This window comes from Thalassophryne amazonica, chromosome 23, assembly GCF_902500255.1.
Source record: "Thalassophryne amazonica chromosome 23, fThaAma1.1, whole genome shotgun sequence".
NCBI lineage: Eukaryota > Metazoa > Chordata > Actinopteri > Batrachoidiformes > Batrachoididae > Thalassophryne > Thalassophryne amazonica.
The window spans coordinates 29,965,102-29,986,583 of record NC_047125.1 but is presented as its reverse complement, the minus strand read 5'-3'; the positions used below and the strand labels follow the sequence as shown (position 1 = coordinate 29,986,583).

Below are 21,482 nucleotides of genomic sequence, written 5' to 3'. Positions count from 1 at the left end.
TTCATTCAGTTGTTTAATTTTGTAGAAAAAAAGCAGATCACAGACATGACACAAAACTAAAGTCATTTCAAATGGCAACTTTCTGGCTTTAAGAAACACTATAAGAAATCAAGAAAAAAAGATTGTGGCAGTCAGTAACGGTTACTTTTTTAGACCAAGCAGAGGAAAAAAATATGGACTCACTCAATTCTGAGGAATAAATTATGGAATCACCCTGTAAATTTCCATCCCCAAAACTAACACCTGCATCAAATCACATCTGCTCGTTGACATTAACCCTATGTCATGAAATTGACCCTATGTGTCTTTTTGCAAGGAATATTTTCACAGTTTTTTCCTCTATGGCAAGATGCATTATCTTCTTGAAAAATGATGTCATCATCCTTAAACATCAGAAAAGTGTCCAAAATATCAACGTAAACTTGTACATTTATTGATGATGTAATGACAGCCATCTCCCCAGTGCCTTTACATGACATGCAGCCCCATATCATCAATGACTGTGGAAATTTACATGTTCTCTTCAGGCAGTCATCTTTATAAATCTCATTGGAACGGCACCAAACAAAAGTTCCAGCATCATCACCTTGCCCAATGCAGATTCGAGATTCATCACTGAATATGACTTTCATCCAGTCATCCACAGTCCACGATTGCTTTTCTTTAGCCATTGTAACCTTGTTTTTTTCTGTTTAGGTGTTAATGATGGCTTTCGTTTAGCTTTTCTGTATGTAAATCCCATTTCCTTTAGGTGGTTTCTTACAGTTCGGTCACAGACGTTGACTCCAGTTTCCTCCCATTCGTTCCTCATTTGTTTTGTTGTGCATTTTCGATTTTTGAGACATATTGCTTTAAGTTTTCTGTCTTGACGCTTTGATATCTTCCTTGGTCTACCAGTATGTTTGCCTTTAACAACCTTCCCATGTTGTTTGTATTTGGTCCAGAGTTTAGACACAGCTGACTGTGAACAACCAACATCTTTTGCAACATTGCGTGATGACTTACCCTCTTTTAAGAGTTTGATAATCCTGTCCTTTGTTTCAACTGACATCTCTCGTGTTGGAGCCATGATTCATGTCAGTCCACTTGGTGCAACAGCTCTCCAAGGTGTGATCACTCCTTTTTAGATGCAGACTAACAAGCAGATGTGATTTGATGCAGGTGTTAGTTTTGGGGATGAAAATTTACAGGGTGATTCCATAATTTATTCCTCAGAATTGAGTGAGTCCATATTTTTTTCCTCTGGTTGGTCTAAAAAAGTAACTGTTACTGACTACCACAATCTTTTTTTCTTGATTTCTTATAGTGTTTCTTAAAGCCAGAAAGTTGCCATTTGAAATGACTTTAGTTTTGTGTCATGTCTGTGATCTGCTTTTTTTTCTACAAAATTAAACAACTGAATGAACATTCTCTGAGGCCGGTGATTCCATAATTTTTGCCAGGGGTTGTATGATTTACAAACACAATCTCTGGTCTCCCATACAATCTACCAAACCCTCGTAAACCAGCGAGGGAGGACGCGGCATACAACAGCACTCAAAACACTAACTCCCAGCAGAGATAAAATCAGTGAGGAATTATTTAACAAAAAATAAAACAATTTATCAACAAAAATTTAGAGAGAGCGTCCGTCCACTGAGGCCAAACATTCCTGAAATTTAACAACAACCATCATGTCGGCAGGAATGTACATTTCTTGGATGTGTGATAAAGGTCTGTCCTTAATTGTATAAAAATAAATAAATAAATAAAATAATATGGGTGGGCCCCAATTCCTGATCTGGATCCATCCTAATATTCCAGAGTGCCTACATTTTTCATCCAACTACATTTTTTGATTGTAGAAAAAAGGCTCTTGTTTCGATAACAGCAAAACAAGGAACCTGAGTGCACGATGAAATATTATCAGGTCCTGAGCCAATAATGCTGGTTTGGGAACTTTGTTTTGTTTTGGTTTTTCTTTTTAACCCACAGACTCATCTTGGGATATATTTGTGGTATTTGTTCCATAGATACCAATAAAACAACAGAAATGTCAAAGGGATCACAGCATTGAGAAAATGGACAAATTAGTCCAACAGTGTCCTCTGTTTGGCCCCGCCCCCTCAATGTAGGCTGATTAATGAATCTGATCTGTTTCCATTGTGACATATTATTATTATTATTACTTAAAAGAATATGGTGACAACATTTGGTCTGTTTTGGGTTTTGTGAAATCAACACGGGACAAAAAAAGTTAATTCACTGAATTGGATTATAATGTCAGTGGTGCCTGAAGTTTCTAGGCTGTTTTTTTTAATCTTGATGAGACCTCTTATCTTCCTGTCAGTGATGATGGACTACAGCTGGCTTGTTTGACAAGCACTCATGTGGATCCGCCAACACACAATATAGAGGGAAATTCCGAGGAGCTCGGTGAAAACCAAAGAAAGATGATCGCAGATACACATAAGTCTGCAACATCTCTTGGAGTCATTTGTAAACAACTGCAGAGTCCAAGATTTTGTGTTCAAACAGGAACGGTCAGAAGGTCAGGAACCCCAAAGGGGCAAACCTGCCGTAAGGTAGACGTTTCTAGAACATCAGTGTCATCGCCTGAATGTGAATCCATTGGAAAATCCAAAATGAAGCTCCTGCTCCAAAATCTAGACCTTCATGCTTGATTAAAGTCTTCAGCTGAAGACATGGACAAATCTCCTGGAGATGGAGATGGAGATGTTTGGCCACAGTGACCAGAGGTATATTTGAGTAAAAGGGAGCCGCTGGACTGACTGTTCCCATGGTGATGGTACCATCATGCCGTGGGGTTGTTTTAATAGCAGTGGAAGAGGTTCACTGTGTGAAGAAGAAGGTCTACCTCAGAATTCTTCACTAAAACCTCAAACCATCAACTGAAGCTTGGACGGGGCTACGTGTTCAGAGATGCCAGTGACCCCAAACAGACATCGAAGTTACCAGAAATGCCTGGACTTTGATTAGAAGTTGGATCTCAACCAGCAAACCAACAGACCTGCTTAAACTTGACAAATATCCAATCAGAACTCTGTGAGAAACTTCTTGATGGCCACCATAGGACATTGAGTCTAATATTAGGTGTGCTGTATGTTTATTTCTGACCGTAATGGGTTTGAGGAAATGCTAAATAAAACTTGGCCCCGCACTCTTCCCTTCTCCAGGACGTCCGTGTCCATGATGAGTACATTTGGGATTTCTGACCTTTAATTGCAGCATCAGAGACACGAGTGTTTGGCTCGGAGACAAAGAACTCTGTGAGGAAACGTGGGAATATATATATATATATATATATATATATATATATATATATATATATATATATATATATATATATATATATATATATTCCCCGTCATGTAGGACTTTCTGTGGTCCGTCACGGTCTCTGCACTGCCTCCCACCGCGCTCCGTGTTTGTCTCTCCGGTTGATTATTTGATGCATTAAATCTGTGACTGAATTTACACAAACGTGTACACAACACGTTTGTGACGCACATTCTCTCCGGTTTTCCGCGGCCTCATTTCCTGGATCAGGATGAACGCTGTTCTCTCTCTGACCCTCGCTTGTTCCCATCAGGTGTTTCATCTCCATCTGTTTGTGTGCTCATGAACGCGGAGAGGACACCGACGATATTTTCACAATTAAATCAGCGGGACCAGAAATGGTTTAGTCAAGCAGAGGTTTGAGTTCCGCGCATTCTGTAATCTGGATTTAAATCAGATTTTGCAGTTTTGACAAACTTTATTGTCCAGATAAATGTATGTGCTGCTGTTGTGTTTGGTAGCTTCGTGTTGTTTTTCCTCAGTGTCTTCTCACCTCTGTGCAACCAGGAATAATGCCGTCGTGCTGCTGTGTGTGTGTGGTGGGAGGAACCATGTGCTTTACCAATAAACTTTAATTTCCTGCCATGAGAATTTGACCTCCTCTGCTCAGTTTTTTATTTTTTTTTATTAATGTTCATCACTCTTCCCTGGGAATAATGGGAGAAATAAAGTGGATCCGGAAAGTATTCACAGCACTTCACTTACAACCTTATTCCAAAATGGAGTAAATTCAATTTAATGACAACATGAAAAGTTTTTTTTTTTTTGTTGCAAAAAAATCAAAACTAAGAAATGACATGTGCTGTAAGATTTTATGAGTTTTTTTATTATTATTTTTAATAAATTTGCAAAACTCTTAGCTTTTTCACATTGTCATTATGGGGTATTGTGTGTAGAATTTTGTGGGGAAAAACATCCATTTTGGAATAAGGTTGTAACATAAAATGTGGGAATGTGAAGTGCTGTGAATACTTTCCGGATGTGCTGTATTCCCATTGCTGTTTCTGCTTACCAAATTTTCCAGATGGAGTAATTCAGGACTAACAGGAATAATACAGCCTTGAATGAGTTATTTCTAAACATTAGTGTTACAAACCCAAACAAAGGCTTTTTCTGGTGTAAACATGGTCCCAGCAGGAGGGTGTCGTGTAGTGTTAGCCATTAGCACGTAGGCATGGATTTATGGCTGTGTTGACCTTAAGCAGAGCCTTTTCTGCTTAAAAAACAAAGCCTACACTTCCTGCAATAAAAATAACCGGTTGAGGCTTTCTGCATTAAACCACCAACAGTCCTGTCCTTAAATATTTGGACATGAACGTTTATGTCTCTCTGTCAAATTAATAATACGATTTAAGTGTCTGAGCTTTTGCTTTAAGTTGAGTACTAATGTTTTATATCTGTTGGATAATTTTGGATTTTCTTTTTTGATGATGCTGCCCAGTTAATAATTCTGTTGTCATCAACAACCTTCTGTTTTATAAAATTAAAAAGCAGAAACACCATACAAACAGTAAACATCTGGGCTGCTGAGATTTTTAATTTTTCCTCATTGATAAAATTTCTCAGGTGATCTCACACATTTTACGGCGTACCCAGAAATTATTCACGGCACTTCACTTTTTCCACATTTTATGTTACAGCCTTATTCCTAAATGGAGTAAATTCATTTTTCACCCTCAGATTTCTACTCAAAACACCCCATAATGACAACATGAAAAAAGTATATTTGAAATTTTTGCAAATTTATTAAAAAATAAAAAACTAAGAAATCGCATGTACATAAGTATTCACAGCCTTTGCTCAATACTTTGTTGATGCACCTTCCTTCCCCACATTTGTGGCTGGAGACAATCCTGTCTTGGAGGTCTACAGACAATTCCTTTGACTTCAAGCTTTGTTTGTGCTCTGACTGTCAACTGTGGGACCTTACATGTAGACAGGTGTGTGACTTTCCATATCATGTCCAATCAACTGAATTTACACAAGGTGGACTCCAATTAAGCTGTAGAAACATGTCAAGGATGATCAGTGGAAACAGGATGCACCTGAGCTCAATTATGAGATTCATGGCAAAGGCTGTGAATACTTGTATACCTGTGACTTCTTAGCTTATTATTATTATTATTATTTTTAATAAATTTAAAAAAAAACTTTTTCACATTGTCATTATGGGATATTGTGTGTAGAATTTTTAGGAAAAATTTAATTTGATCCATTTTGGAATAAGGCTGTAACATTACATGAAAAAGTGAGGTGCGGTGAATACTTTCCGGATGCACAGTACGTGCAGTTGGAATCTGTTACCTGTAGAGGGCGAAAACATCACTGTTGATCTAAAAATGTTAGTTTGTGGAGAAATCAACTGTCTGGAAAAAACCACTGACCTCATTGACATCAATATGCCTGGAAGATGTGGAAAGTGAAAGAACACCCTCTTTTAAAGGAACATTTGATCAGATCAAGAACACCATCCAAGAAGTAGCAGCATCTGCATCAAAGGAAAAATTTACAGTTTACCGTAAAATGAACGGGGAGGGGGACCTGACTGCACCCCCAACCCCAAAAGGGCACCTTAAACAAAAAGAAAAATGCACTTTCTAACTTTATATGTGTATTCAAACGCAGTCAAACAGAAATAGCTTTTTGTTTTTCATCTCTGGGTCAGTGAAGTCAGACAAAGTGTCATCTGTTGAAATGTCGTCTTGGTGAACTTGTGGACTGTAAGTTATCGTCTGTCTGGATGAAAAATTGTGTGTGTGTGTGACTGAACAGCTCTTATTAAAATCACCGAAACCAGACGTAAAAAGAGACAAATGTGTAAGTACCTTTTAAATGAGACGTCTTTTATTCATGACGTCTTTTTGTTCTCTCACAGAAACACGCAAACGAAGAAAATCACTGCGAAGGAAGTTCGACTCCTTTTCAAAGGAGAAGAAAGAACGAGGTGAGACACAAACACGCATGCGGTTAAACACGATACCACACTGACGCCTGAGCGCACTCACCACTAACCGTGTTCATATGAGCAGCACGGACGGCTCGGGGGACTTTTTCTGTCCTATAGACTTCCAGCACAAAAGAGAACACCATCAACTCACCGTCATAAAACAAAAACAACTCCTCCAGGGCCGGATTTACACGCAAAGAAAATTTTATGTGCACGCATTAACAGAACAGGAGGTTTGGTGACGTATGTGCTCCTGCTGCGCTCATCACTCATAAAGCACAACGTCAACAACTATAAATTATTTAGTGATGCTGCTAACTGGAAAGTGACCCAGAAAAGACCAGAGTGGTTCTACCACCATTTGAGGAAGGAATAAATATAAATACATATACTATAATAATATAATGTACATGTATATACATGTAACATGGCTGCAGAAGGCCAAGGACACGCTCACCTAGCAACAGCAGATAAATGTTTACTGTCCAGAGGTGTGGCTGGACCATTGGCCTGCCTGCCTGGCGGGTGGGCGGTGGATGTAACACAGTGCACATGAATAGTGTGCGCTCCCAAACTCGACCTGACCAGGCCCCTAGAACGAAAAACTTAACAGAGCCGGAATTTTAAATTCCCATCAGGGCAAAATGACCAAATGCAATTAATTAATAATTGTAATTAAGAAATTTGTCATTTCTTACATCTCATTGGTGCTTTCTGGCTGACAGGTTGGCTCGTTTTAGCAAGTTACAAACGTGTTAGCTAAGCTAGCTATAGAAGAGAACCACTACAGGGACTAAAGTGGATTACTATTTACTCCGATAGTAAACTGGCCGTAATTTTTCCAGTCTCAATCTGAGAACCGACTGCAAATTTCTGTGAAATTAAATAGGTGGCGCTGCTAGCTGGTATGATTGCTACCTTCATTTGCTTAACATAACAGATAACTTGCAATTGGATGGTGGCATTAATTTGCCAGTCAAACCTAACCAGTTTTTAATTCAGGTCACAGTGAGTTACGTAGAAGGAAATTACAATTTGTACGAAATTTTTTTCGGCACAATTTTAGCAAAGCAGCTGCTTATGCGTCAGAGAATGTTCCCTAAATGTTATACTCAACTCCTGTTGTTTCCACTCTGTCTTTGGAGGAAATGTCTCAGAAATAAATATGTGTTGGTCTAAACTGGAATGACTATAAAGTTTTGTTTTTTTTGTGTGTGTGTGTGTGTGTGTGTGTGTGTGTGTGTGTGTGTGTGTGTGTGTGTGTGTGTGTGTGTGTGTGTGTGTGTGAGAGATGTTCTCTGTTCTCGTGATTATCACAGCAGGTCAAACACACACACCTGCCACCAGCTTATTACACTAACGGACTTAGCTAAAGCAAAACCCTGCTAATCAAAACATGGAACATTGGGACCTGGTGACATTCCTGTTGGCTCTGCTCGAGTGCACAGGGACTCTAATGACACGAAAGTCCTGACGTTACTAAACACAAACACATTTTGAACTATGACAAGACAAAAACCTCTATGTAAATGTGTGTTCACAAGGTAAACCTACTGGGACTCACTTCTCTTTGATGTCCAGTTTCTGTGGTGGACATTTAAAAGGTTTTTGCTTTGTCTCTGGACTAAAGCAGCCTTTTGTCTGTGACTGATTTTTGGTTAAACTGTTGTGATTTCTGCAGTTGTTTGCAGATGATGAGCTGTTTTACGTTATAGAGGAAAAACAGACAACCTGCTCACTTAAAATCATTTTTAAAAGGTTTTTTGTTGTGTTGTAATTACAGTGTGTTGCAGCTCCTGCTGCGGCTCTAACGGGATTATCTGTTTGTCCCTCTGTCCATCCATTCTGTCTATTCTTATAGCGCTCATCTACTTTAACCTCTAATCTCTGATGTTGCTTCTCATCGTGTGCTCTCTGTGAACAATAAACCTATCAGCTTTCTGTGTCTGTGGCCTTGATTCATTGTTATTCTCTTAATTTTTCTTCCTCAGAATCTGCACCAAAAGCTTTTGGCATCTCGCTGTCCCAGGTCATCGCCAACGACCAGGCGTACAAACGGCGGCAGGATGCCCTGAAGGAGAGCCGACGTGACTGTCTGGACCTGGAAGCCAGCATCCTACGTTTCCGCGAGGAGAAACGACAGTTCTTCAACTCGTCCCTCATCGGAGGTGGTCCGGCTTCACCGCCTGCAAACTCGGTGGCACCGGCTCCAGTTTTTGAGGCGCAAAACAAGCCGCTGTCACCCACGTTCTTGGAGAACACGAGCCGAGGACAGCGGCGGGTCAGCACAACCAGTTATAAATCAGAATCATTTTCATCTTTTTATTGAACACTGGTAAACAGTTGTATTTCTCTGTGTTCCCTGTAGGGGGGGCTGTCTGTCGACTCCATCTCAGACCTTGTAGATAGTCAGTCTCGTCTGCTGGAGGCGCTGCAGCTGTCCCACCCTGCTGAGCTGGAGCTGAAGAAGCCTTCAGAGGGGCGGACGCAGACCAAACTCAGCCTGAACCCAGTCTACAGACAGGTTCCCCGAGTGCTGGAGGGGTGCTGCAGCCACATCGAGACGCATGGTGAGACGCTCGCTGTATTTTTACCAAATGTCACAGAACTGCTGCACATCATCAGGATTCTTTTTACTTTTTAATTCATTTTAAAGTCCAGGGGTTTTTTTTCTCCTCAGGTCTGCAGACTGTCGGCATTTTCCGAGTTGGGAGTTCGAAGAAGAGGGTGAGACAGGTGAGAACATTTTAACCCCTCTGCTGCACCCTAGTGGGCAGTTTGTTGAATAAAGCACATGTCCTCCCCTCTTAATAGTATTTCAACTTAATGGTTATACTGTAATTTTTTTTTCTAACACTGCAAGTGCATAAAATTTTAAAGACCAAGTGATTAAATTTTATTCTGAATTAAAATGTGCAATTAGGGAAAAATTAGTGTCTGCAGGATGCTGTGAAACTTATTTAAAATTCTTTATTAATATTTAAACTTACTTAAAATTCAGAAAATATAAAATTCTAAGTAATTTTGTGTGTGTGTGTGTGTATATATATGTATATATATATATATGTGTGTGTGTGTGTGTTTCCAAACTCAGACATCTTTAAAGGCCTCACAGTTTGACTCATTTTATCAAATAAACGTTGGTCACGATACAATCTGAACTCTTATCTGCACAAATTCAACGTTTGGTGACTTCCTCTGCTGTCAGTGTGCAATTTTTTTTAAGCTGTTTTGTTACCAGACACACATGACAACAAGAGTTATGTCGATCAAATAAACGTTCTTTGTAGTCAGAAGTGGTTTAAAGAGGTTTGCTGGTTCTGAGGAACAGATTAATTACATGCAGCATCTTAAGTTCATTTTCCTGCAGTATTAAAAAAAAAAAAAATTTTTCAAAGGGTTAGTGACCTTTAACCTTTGTGTGTCCAGCTGCGGGACGACTTTGACATGGGCGCGGACGTCCAGCTGGACGAGGAGCACAGCGTTCACGACGTGGCGGCTCTGCTCAAAGAGTTCCTGCGGGACATGCCGGATCCTCTGCTGCCCAGAGAACTTTACCCGGCCTTCCTGCACGCCAACCGTAAGTCCAGCAACACAACACAATGGGTGACGCAAATATTATTTCCTTGTGTGTAACCACCAGAGGGCGACAACACGCTAAAGAGTAAACTTGATGGAATAAACGCTGTATAATCTTCTGGACTGTTTTTCTTTAAACAAGTAAACAGACTCATTAATAGTAATAAGTACAATAAGTTATATTAAAACAGTATCCACAATTTAAAAAAGACCTTAAAATCTCTAAATATTAAATTTGGAAACTAATTGGATTTTGAATTTCTTGAGGCTAAGATAATTAAAAATGCATCATAGTATATATTTTTTAATCTGTTTATACTTAGATGCTGTGAAATTACATTTTTTTACATATGTTTTACACAAGAAATCATGAAAGAAAATTTCCTTGAACTCTGTTTTCATCACATCGAGCCGCCCTGCTGTCCTTTGTCAGCTTTTATAGGTCACTTTAATTCTAAAAGATGTTACCAGCAGCAGCAGCAGCTTTACATTTTATCGAACAATGTGTGTGTGTGAAGTTTAAAAATCTTAATCATGTTAAAGTAGACCTGCATTGAAATAAATGCAGTCAGATCTTTGGACCCAAAAATGACTTATATTTACATATAATATCCTTGTGAATATACAACCCTTGGCAAAAATTATGGAATCACCGGCCTGGGAGGATGTTCATTCAGTTGTTTAATTTTGTAGAAAAAAAGCAGATCACAGACATGACACAAAACTAAAGTCATTTCAAATATCAACTTTCTGGTTTTAAGAAACACTATAAGAAATTAAGAAAAAAAATTGTGGCAGTCAGTAACGGTTACTTTTTTAGACCAAGCAGAGGAAAAAAATATAGAATCATTCAGTTCTGAGGAAAAAATTATGGAATCATGAAAAACAAAAGAACGCTCCAACACATCACTAGTATTTTGTTGCGCCACCTCTGGCTGTTATAACAGCTTGCAGTCTCTGAGGCATGGACTTAATGAGTGACAAACAGTACTCTTCATCAATCGGGCTCCAACTTTCTCTGATTGCTGTTGCCAGATCAGCTTTGCAGGTTGGAGCCTTGTCATGGACCATTTTCTTCAACTTCCACCAAAGATTTTCAATTGGATTAAGATCCGGACTATTTGCAGGCCATGACATTGACGCTATGTGTCTTTTTGCAAGGAATGTTTTCACAGTTTTTGCTCTATGGCAAGATGCATTATCATCTTGAAAAATGATATCATCCCCAAACATCCTTTCAATTGATGGGATAAGAAAAGTGTCCAAAATATCAACGTAAACTTGTGCATTTATTGATGATGTAATGACAGCCATCTCCCCAGTGCCTTTACCTGACATGCAGCCCCATATCATCAATGACTGTAGAAATTTACATGTTCTCTTCAGGCAGTCATCTTTATAAAGCTCATTGGAACGGCACCAAACAAAAGTTCCAGCATCATCACCTTGCCCAATTCGAGATTCATCACTGAATATGACTTTCATCCAGTCATCCACAGTCCACGATTGCTTTTCCTTAGCCCATTGTAACCTTGTTTTTTTCTGTTTAGGTGTTAATGATGGCTTTCGTTTAGCTTTTCTGTATGTAAATCCCATTTCCTTTAGGCGGTTTCTTAGTTAGGTCACAGATGTTGACTCCAGTTTCCTCCCATTCGTTCCTCATTTGTTTTGTTGTGCATTTTCGATTTTTGAGACATGTCAGTCCACTTGGTGCAACAGCTCTCCAAGGTGTGATCACTCCTTTTTAGATGCAGACTAACAAGCAGATGTGATTTGATGCAGGTGTTAGTTTTGGGGATGAAAATTTACAGGGTGATTCCATATTTTTTTCCCCTCTGCTTGGTCTAAAAAAGTAACTGTTACTGACTGCCACAATTTTTTTCTTGATTTCTTATAGTGTTTCTTAAAGCCAGAAAGTTGCCATTTGAAATGACTTTAGTTTTGTGTCATGTCTGTGATCTGCTTTTTTTTTTCTACAAAATTAAACAACTGAATGAACATCCTCTGAGGCCGGTGATTCCATAATTTTTGCCAGGGGTTGTAGTAAGGTAAATCTGCAAGCCCAGATATGTCATTCAACGGAGAAATCTTCGTTTAAAAATGACAAATTTACAGCTAAAAGTTAGCCCTCCGCAAAACTGTCAGCACATCCGGGACGCTGCCGAGACACAAGAGAGAAGACCCTATCCCAGCATGCATTGCACGTGCCAACTGTAATTTGTGGATTTACGTCAGTTTGCATCTCTTGCAAAAGCACCTTTTTCTTGTCTTATACGGAAGGATCAACTTTTTTTAAAACTTCATATTGTCTTGCAGGTACATTTGAGTACACATTTCTTTTATTTTTGCTTGAAAATTATTTTTGGGGACGTTTTGATACACCCATTTGATTGAGTGGTGTCGCGTTGAAAACCTATTGTCTTTAGCCTCCGGTGTTACCGTTGCGGGGTACGGATGCAGGACCTGCAAAGAATCCAAGTCATTAAAAAGATACAAACCTCTCTCAGTGGCTACAGAGCTCTGCATCTGTGATTACCGAAACCGTGCGGTGCTGCAGATTTTTCCACAAGAAGCCTGTCCTTGCGGGTGGCCGGAGCGCTCCGCATCAAAAAAGGGAGCGTATTCTCTGGACTTGTTGCCAAGTTGGCCGCACCTCCATTCAGTAGACAGGGAGGTGGTGCCAAAGTTGGCCGCAGCTCTGCACAGCAGACACGGGGGAGGTGTGAGTGGCCCGCCGTGGCGTTTACCGAGCCCGCAGACTCGGTGAACGCATCGGAGGCAGTGAGAACAAGGCATAAGGGTTGGGGAAGAATGTCACCCGCTGTCGATGTCGCTGCTGATCTGAGCATGCAGAGCTGTATCTCACATTCATTGCAACTTACTTTTGGATGTTGAAACCAGGATGTGTATAACAGTAACATTACTAACAGATAAAATCAGTTTCAATGTGGCGCTCCGTCTTCTCCTTCACGTCAGTGCAATGTCTCGGATGTAGAAACAGTTTTCGCGGAGGTCCAAATTTTAGCTGCAAATTTGTCATTTTTAAACGAAGATTTTCTCCGCTGAATTGCAGATTTACTTTACTGCATTCATAAGGGTCTTAAATACATATCAGCTATTTCTTTCTGAGATCTGACCACATTTATCTCAATGCAGGTCTACTTTAAACAGGGTGGAGACATTAAGCGTGAGAAGTCATGTTAATCCTGTACCTCTGTTTTTCTTTATTAACTTATGATTACATATTAAAAACTGGCAAGCATTGGTCAAATGTTTACATACAGCAGGAACTGATGGGGGTTAATTGCGGGACCTCCAGCTGGATTTAAGGGTGGACCTGGAGAACTCTTGTCTTCTTAAGAGCAGGAAACAAAATATAGTCTTCATATGACCATACAGACTTTACATCTTTGAGGAACTGATGGAGGCATGAGACATCATCTACCTTTTACAGTGACCTCCAGAAGTACTGGAGCACTTGGTATTTCACACATTTTTAATGTGTTTATGCCATTTCAAATACAAAAATTAAAATAACCTTCCTTCAACTCAAACTGAAAGTAAATTTTTGCAACTTGATATAAATTAAAAATATAAAAGCCAAGATGATAGGTTGTATGAGTAATGGAACACTTCGGTAACATACCTGTAAATAATTAGTTGTATTGCCACTTTTCTGTCAGGGGATGGATACATGAACATTTGTCTTGGACTTAAAGTATGGCACTCTGTGGTAAATGTGTATGCAGTAAGATAGTTCTCAAAAACTGACTGTGCAAGAAGGAGAAGAGTTTTTGGGTACCGTCTATACTCCATACAGATCTACCGTATAGTGCCATACTGTTTGTATTATTTACAGGTGTTATACCAACAGGTTCCATTACTTACACAACCCATCATCTTGGCTTTTATATTTTTAATGAATTTATATCACGTTGTACAGATTTGCTTTCAGTTGGAGTTTAAAGATCAATTTAGAAATTTGTATTTTTTATTTTTTTTTATTATTTTTTTTTTTTGTACTTGAAATGGCATAAACACACTAAAATGAGTGAAATCATACCAAGTGTTCCAGTACTTTTTCAGGGCACCACTGTAGGTGATCTTAAAGGTGGATGATGTCTCATTTCTGTTTTATTTCCTGGGTGTTGATGTGTGATACTGAGTTCCTGCTCTTTACTCTGAAGAGGCACAAGTTCTCCAGTTCCATCTTATAAATCCTGCTAAAGGTTCTCCACTTACAGTGCAGCAGATGAGAATATTTACAGAGGAATCCTTCAAATGGTGATGCAAGCACCAAATTAAATACTCGTACTCCCCAGACATTACACTTTTGAAAAAGCAGTGTCCACTTGAATTTTCAATAGGTGATCAGGTAGGGGTCAATTTAAGAATTACACAGGGGTCAAAATTTAAAAATGCTACAATCATGTTGAAAAATACACCACATTATTTGTCTGATCATAATTCCAAAAAGGTATAGTTTGGACTATCTGCGACTGAATTCTATGGAGTCAGTTTGTACAGTGGTCAACAGTTAAAGTTGCTCCAATTTTGGTAAAAAAAAATTATGCAAAATTATTGGTTGAGCAAATAGTTGCAAAGTTATATTTTGCACCACGCCATGCTTATTTATTATATTACAGGGTAACATGTCACATGCAGTTGAATCCGATGGAGGTCGTTTGCACACTAAACATTCAACACAGTCAAAACTATTAGATTTATTAAACCTATTAGCTCAACTAATAATTTGCATCACTTTTTACCAAAATTGGAGTAACTAACATTTGACCCCTGTACAAACTGAAACTGATGTTTCTCACCCTTGTTGCTGTTCTTACCCCAAAACTCCATAGAACTCGTGGATAGTCTAAACTGTACCTTTTTGTAATCTTTATGATCAGACAAATGTGGTGTGGTGTAGTTTTCTATATGATTGGAGCATTTTTAAAATTTGACCCCTACCTGTCTGCCTATTGAAAATTCACGTGGACACTCTGCTTTTTCAAAAGAGTAATATGTCTGAGGAGTATTTGTGCCAAACATGGTATTTGCATCACTATTTGAATGATTGCTTCAGTTATCTGCTGCACTATTAACCCATGAATGATGATTACTTCTTCAATCAGTCACGCGTGGGTAAGTAAATAACAGACTGAACACACACACCTTATTGTAAGTTTTTTTTTTTTTTATTAATCAGACTGTTCCTTCTTCTCCTCCTCCTGCAGTGCTGTGGGGAGCAGACCAGCTTCAGTACCTGCAGCACCTCCTCTACCTGCTCCCTCCCTGTAACTGTGACACGCTGCTCCGCCTCCTCACCCTCTTACACACTGTGCAGAGCTACGCCCACGACAGCATCGGAACGAATGACGAAGAGGTACAGTCTCTGCTTGCTCAGCCCACAGGTTGTGGTGTGCCCTGCCTCTTCAAGTGGAACTCCTGGATTGGTTAACCTGAGCTCTATTTTTTAGATGTTTCTCTTCACGTTTTCAGTCAGGACAAAAACGATGCTAATTGGTCCAGTGTAAACCTGTGGGATTTTTGGTCGTCTTCCTGTGTGGAGATGTTTGTTGTTGTGCTTACAACAGGAGCAAACATCTCCTGGACTTGGTGCAGAGCAGCATGTCCACACAGGGAGAAGACCAAAAATCCCACAAGTTTACACACACTTCCACCTTTTCTTAGCTCCTCCCACAGACTTAACACTGGACCAATTAGCATCGTTTTTGTCCTGACTGAAAACCTGGAGATAAACATCTAAAACTAGAGCTCAGGTTGACCAATCCTGGAGTTCCACTTGAAGAGGCGGGGCACACCACATGGAGGGGGAGCAGGAAGTTCCAACCCTATGGGGATAAAAAGTTCTGTGAACAACATGGTGGTCTCTCCTATTTTTATATATAACATTGTCTTCCTGTTTACTCTCTCTGGTTCCAGTCAGGGCCATAAGTATCTGGACAGTGACAGTTTTGTCTCCATGCACCAGTTAAAATGAAATCATCAAGATGTCCTTGTAGTGTGGACTCAGTTTAAATTCAGAGCTCATAAGTAATTGGACAAATTAAATACAAAGACTGTTTATACAAATCATCACTTTTACAGCCAGTTTTCTTCAGACAAGTCAGGGGATGAACACATCTTGGACTTAATTTCCATCAGTCATGAAGGAATACAAACGGCATGGTACTGTGTGGTGAATCTTATCTGGCAGTTCTTAAGAACTGAATCACTGTGCAAGAAGGATAGTGATGAGGAAAGCCACCAACACAACTCTGAAGTGCTAGAGAGCTGTGGTTGGAGAAACTGTGCGTCAGGCAGATGGGAGATCAGATCTGTTATCTTGTACAGAAATTCTTCTGTTACAGAGCCAGTAGCCAGGTAGGGGTTAATGAAGGTTTACATAGGGGTCAAGATTTAAAAATACTCCACTCATATTGAAAACTACACCACATGATTTGTCTGATCATAAAGATTCCAAAAATAGTTTGGACTATCTATGACTGAATGTTCTGGGGTAAAAACAGTGAAAATGGTGACAAAGATCAGTTTCAGTTTGTACAGGGGTCAAAAGGTAAAGATGCTTCACTTGCAGAAAAAAGTTCCTTTCCTTTTAAAGCCCTATTAACCCAGACAATAATTTGCATAATTTTTGTACCAAAATTGGAACACCTTTAACTTTGGACCCCTGTACAAACTGAAACTGACATTTGATCAGACACATAACGCAGTACAATTTTCAACATGACTGGAGCATTTTGACCTCTGTGTACCCCCTGCCTGACTACAGCTGCCACCCTGGGATGGATGTACCACATTTTTGTGTTGGCCATGGTACACTGAGGTTGGATTCTCAGTGTTGTTTCGTCACCTTGAGTGGTACCGAAAACCTGCTTGGCCCATGGACGAAGTATATTTAATGCAACAAGCAAAAGCTACACTCTGCACAACCTCTAACACCTTCATGGGTATCTTGGTGGCTTCCCTCACTCGTCTCCTTGCACAGATTTTAGGAACTGCCAGACAGATTTACCACAGTCTCATATCATTTGTATTTCTTAAAGACTTAAGTTCAAGACGTACTCAGTGACTTCTAATTGTTCCTGTATTGTCTGAAGAAATCTTGCTGTAAAAGTGATGAGTTGCATAAACAATAATCTTCATATTTAAATTGTCCAATTGCTTATGTCCTCTGAAAATCTGAAATTAAAGATGAAAGTCGTCACTACAAGAACTTCTGGATTGCTTCATTTCAACTCCAGTAAAACAGAGACAAAACTACAAAACTGTCACCGTCCAAGTACTTATGGACCAACTTTAAAGCACACAAATACTGTGGGTGGGGGGGGGAGGCTCTCACACTCATCAAAATTTATTTTATTTGGCTCCTTAAATATGAAGCATCAATTGAACTGCTGTAAGACCATAAATTCAAATATGAAAACATACTATAAAATGTATTTACTAGAAACTTCCATCTTTTCAGCCTAATCATAGAAGTTTAACCTGTGATTCCTGTCTCCATGGCGATATTCACCGTGGAGATTGTGTGGAGAAACCTGCACATTGTCTCATCCATCAATACTGCTGAATCAGCAACAGAGAAAAATAAATAAATACATTTTAACATTATCCTGATAAATCTTAGTTGTCATGGAGACGACCTCTGGTCCAAATTTTAAAGGTTACATGAAACAATAAAAAGGGAGTTTATCTGGTGAATTTATGGGTTTGTAACCTCAGATGTGGAATTTGCTGCATTATTTAAAGGACCAAACTGATCATTCAAGAAACAAAACCTTAAATGTTGGAGCAAATCGAAAGTTGGCGATAGTTTTCATCGTCATCTTACCTTTTCCATCCGGCTGGCATCTGTTTAGATTCCAGGGAACAAGATGACGGCGGCGAACCTGGCCGTGATCTTTGGGCCCAACCTCCTGCAGAGAGAACGAGGAGACGTCAGCCTGCACGCCATGGGCATCGAGGACAGCACAGCCATCATCAACGTCACGCTGCTGCTGATTCAGAACTACAGGAGGCTCTTCACCGTACGTCAGCAACACACACACACACACTGACCAATCCCAGCAGCACTGAGCATCACGTGTGTGTGTGCAGGTGTCTGTGGAGCTGCAGCAGGAGGTCCTGATGAGTCTGATCCAGACCGACCCAGACGTCATCGACTACCTCCTCCGCAGGAAACTGAGGTAACCACGCTATCAGCTCACATGATGCGTTTCGACGCCGTTAAACTAACTCACCGTCTGCCTGTGTGCGCCGTGCAGCAGCAACAGCCACGTAACTGCAGAGGGCAGCGGCGAGTCAGGAGGCCGTCGGGACACAGGAGTGTCTCTGGACTCGGTGGGAGCCTCCAGCGGCAGTTTGTCTCCACTACAACCTCCGTCACCGCTCTTCCCCCCCGACAGGAACAGGAGCGAGGGCAGCCTGAGCAGCGAGGTCTTCCTCAACGTCCTAAAGCTGAACCAGAACAGAAGGCATCAAGGATCCACATACGGTGCTGATCCCGTCTGGTTTTGATGAAGACGTGGAGAATGTGATCGATCACTCACCATGTTCTTCCTCTTCCAGGTTCTGAGGTCCCTCCCAGGAAATCCATCCACCACATGCGGCAGTTCCACTCCCACCACAACCTGCTCAGCCTGGCCCAGTCCTCCATCTCCTCCAATCACGAGGTCCAGGAGCACCGGAGCTTGCTGGGTTCTGCGCTCAGCCTCACACTGGGCATCAGCAGCCGCTCCAGTCTGAGCGGCTCAAACGAGAACAGTATCTGGGTCAGACAGACGCCCCGGGAGGACAGCAAACCCTCACCCACCAGCAACTTCTGGGACTTCTTTACCGGGAAAGGCTCCAGCTTCGAGACGATCGTATGATGACAGGAAACGCCATCAACGCCCTTGCAGACTGTCTGACAGAAAACGTGGACAGCTTTTAAGCACCGTTTGCTCACACAATAAATGAAGCAACTCCTGAGATTATACGACAGTGGATGGCGTAAAACTAGATGTACAGAATGTACACATGAAGTATTTTATATTCTTTAAGACTTCACATTCAGATCTGCTGAAACATTTGACACCCAACACAGGCTCCAAAATCCTGCTCTAACAATACAATAAAACTCCATAGTACAAAACAAATTTGCTTCAATTACTTATTCAAAACTTGACCATTAATACTGCTAACATACTCAGAACCAGCTGTGATTTAACTAAATTTAGCAGCTACCAGTCTAAGATCATCTTCACATTAGATATGCGAGGCCCCACCCATTTTACTCCACTGAGCTGATAAATGTGTTTGCCTGCAAGCCTGGATTTGTAGGTCAAAAATGATTGGATCAGTGAAATAATTTACCACAGCCACTGATGCATTCTGGGAAACTGCAAATAGTTTCTGAAGTCCAACTGATCTTGTTGAGGCATTATACTGTATTTCAATCTAGAAATGTGGATTTTACTTCTGTCTCTTGTAGCTAATGTGACCAAGGGGTGATGGGGTCCCAGCAATGCTCTGACAGCATTATTTACAATAATGGACAAATGATACATTAACTGTTTATTCAGTAAAAAAAAATGAGACTCATATTAGCTGATATTACCAGCCAACTCAGGTATATTCAGTATTTACAGTGAAATCTAAAACTACAGAAGCTGGATAGGGACAAAGTGGTGATAGGGACAAAGAAATGACCCCATTTTATCTTATTCCACATCATTTACAGGACATCCATGGTGAACTACTTTACCAATTCTGACTTAAAAAAAAACAAACAAACCCTAAGATGTTAAAACTCAAAATGCTGCATAGATATAAATGTTCAAAAATTAATTTGCAATGTAATAAATTAAAGAGCATTTGATACTTAAGTGTTTGGAGCTGCAAACAGAGCTTAATTCTGACAAACAAGCCGCTCATTTTGACAGCGCATTATGACAAAAAACTGTAATTTGTAACTCACCTACAGTTTGAACCTTTGACCTCTGGGAAAGTTGGCTCCAGCCAGGTTTTGGGGACTTCAGCTAGAAAAACAAATTTCTGGATTCATCACCCCATTAAAAAAATTTAAAGTGTTCATTAAATCTGTTAATGTTCTTTTAACCACAAGAGGGCAGCCTAAACAGAGTTTGAACAACTGAATTAGGTTCAAGAGTCGTGCCAATTAAACAAATGTTTCTCTGAGAGCTTCATATTCAGAAATGTATATAAATCCATTACTCCCGTGTCGGTTTTCTTACTTTGGAATTCATCAGATGTACAGAATCTTTTGTCTGAGTGAATATAAACTCTTCTCTGGATTCCATGTAGACAATGTGATGTTTTTGCCTATTTTTATTATTTTATTTTTTATTTTTTTTTTTTTTAAACAGTTGTGTTACGGTTTAAATGCAGCAAAAAAAAAAAAAAAAAAAATCTGTCCTGTGTTGCAGCTCCTCCTTTAATCTGTTGGTTGAAGACCAGATTTTAGCCATGCATGTGCCATCATACTTTTGGCAGAGTGTCGAACAGTCATAAAAGTGAGTCAGAAGAAAAATAAACACCACCGGGTGAAGATGAGCTCACGTTCAATAGTTTTCAGTGAAACTACCTGGCTGCTCCATGCACACGATTCAAAGTTTACAATCAGAGCACACTGTGGTCCTCTACAGACAGATGGATTCCAGCAGCGCAACTGGAAAATCTTAACGGGAACCTCGTTTCACCTGGTTATCGCCTAAAAACAGACGTGTTTACAACCATCTTATAATTATAAATAAATCACCTAATAATGAGGTATAAAATAAAAGGATGCCAATTTGTTTCGTTTTATTTTCAACTGGCAGAAGCAGTCCATTTTTAAGAGCTAGGATTTTTGCTTTTAGGTTAATTTACTCTTGGCGTGCTGCTCTGCGTTGCCCCAGCAGAAAAGGTTGGTTAAACTCTTAACTGGTTTTGAAGCCCAAAATTTTGTTGTGATGAACTGTGCTGGGATGTACCGAGCAGAGTGCAGGTTGGACTGAGATGACTAGGAATTTGACAGATTTCTGGGAAGAAGAAAAACGCAAAGGAGGAAAGAAAAAGAAAAACAAAAAACTTTTCCTGACCTGTGCCGAGTGGTGTGCCTCGTTGGGAGGACCAGACACCAAACGCAGCCAGGCGGTGAGAACTCCTTGGGGAAATCAATCAAGGTGAAACAGGTCATATGTGGGGCAGTTGTGGTGTCAAACGTCACCCATTTTTTAAAAGTAGCTCAAGTCTGCTAAATGTATAAATGTTAACACTTGTTAAATTAGTTATTTTTTGTGTCACTTACCTTTCATGATCAAACTTGAGATCCTTCTGGAAACCATCGGCAGTGCCTGTAAAGGTTTACCAAAGATAAAATTATACTGGTATTTTGTGAAATTAAACATATTTTAGGGAGTCAAGGATACTTACAATCTGGATCCAGAGCCCAAAATCTGAAGGTATCATTTCATTAGTTTCAGAATAATTCTGCTCGACTGATGTGCGTCAAAACAACAGTATAAAACAAGCATTTAAAATTTTATGCCAATGTTTCTAAATTTCGCAAGCTAACAAAAAAATCTAAACAGATCAAATCATCGCACACTGT

At 39.9% G+C, this 21,482-nt stretch overlaps 1 protein-coding gene across 2 annotated transcripts in view; it reads left to right on the top strand.

Moving 5' to 3' along the window:
• Window positions 1–19,789, top strand: part of arhgap36 (Rho GTPase activating protein 36) — a 42,295-nt gene extending 22,506 nt beyond the window's left edge. For both annotated transcript variants that reach the window (XM_034164966.1, XM_034164967.1), the window contains exons 3-12: window positions 6,215–6,283; window positions 8,278–8,567; window positions 8,655–8,856; window positions 8,967–9,022; window positions 9,716–9,866; window positions 15,100–15,248; window positions 17,749–17,916; window positions 17,987–18,075; window positions 18,154–18,383; window positions 18,458–19,789. In XM_034164966.1, the coding sequence (XP_034020857.1) occupies window positions 6,215–6,283; window positions 8,278–8,567; window positions 8,655–8,856; window positions 8,967–9,022; window positions 9,716–9,866; window positions 15,100–15,248; window positions 17,749–17,916; window positions 17,987–18,075; window positions 18,154–18,383; window positions 18,458–18,759 (1,706 nt within the window). In that variant the 3' untranslated portion in view covers window positions 18,760–19,789. The remainder of the gene's footprint in view (window positions 1–6,214; window positions 6,284–8,277; window positions 8,568–8,654; window positions 8,857–8,966; window positions 9,023–9,715; window positions 9,867–15,099; window positions 15,249–17,748; window positions 17,917–17,986; window positions 18,076–18,153; window positions 18,384–18,457) is intronic.
• The last annotated feature ends 1,693 nt before the right edge of the window (window positions 19,790–21,482 follow it).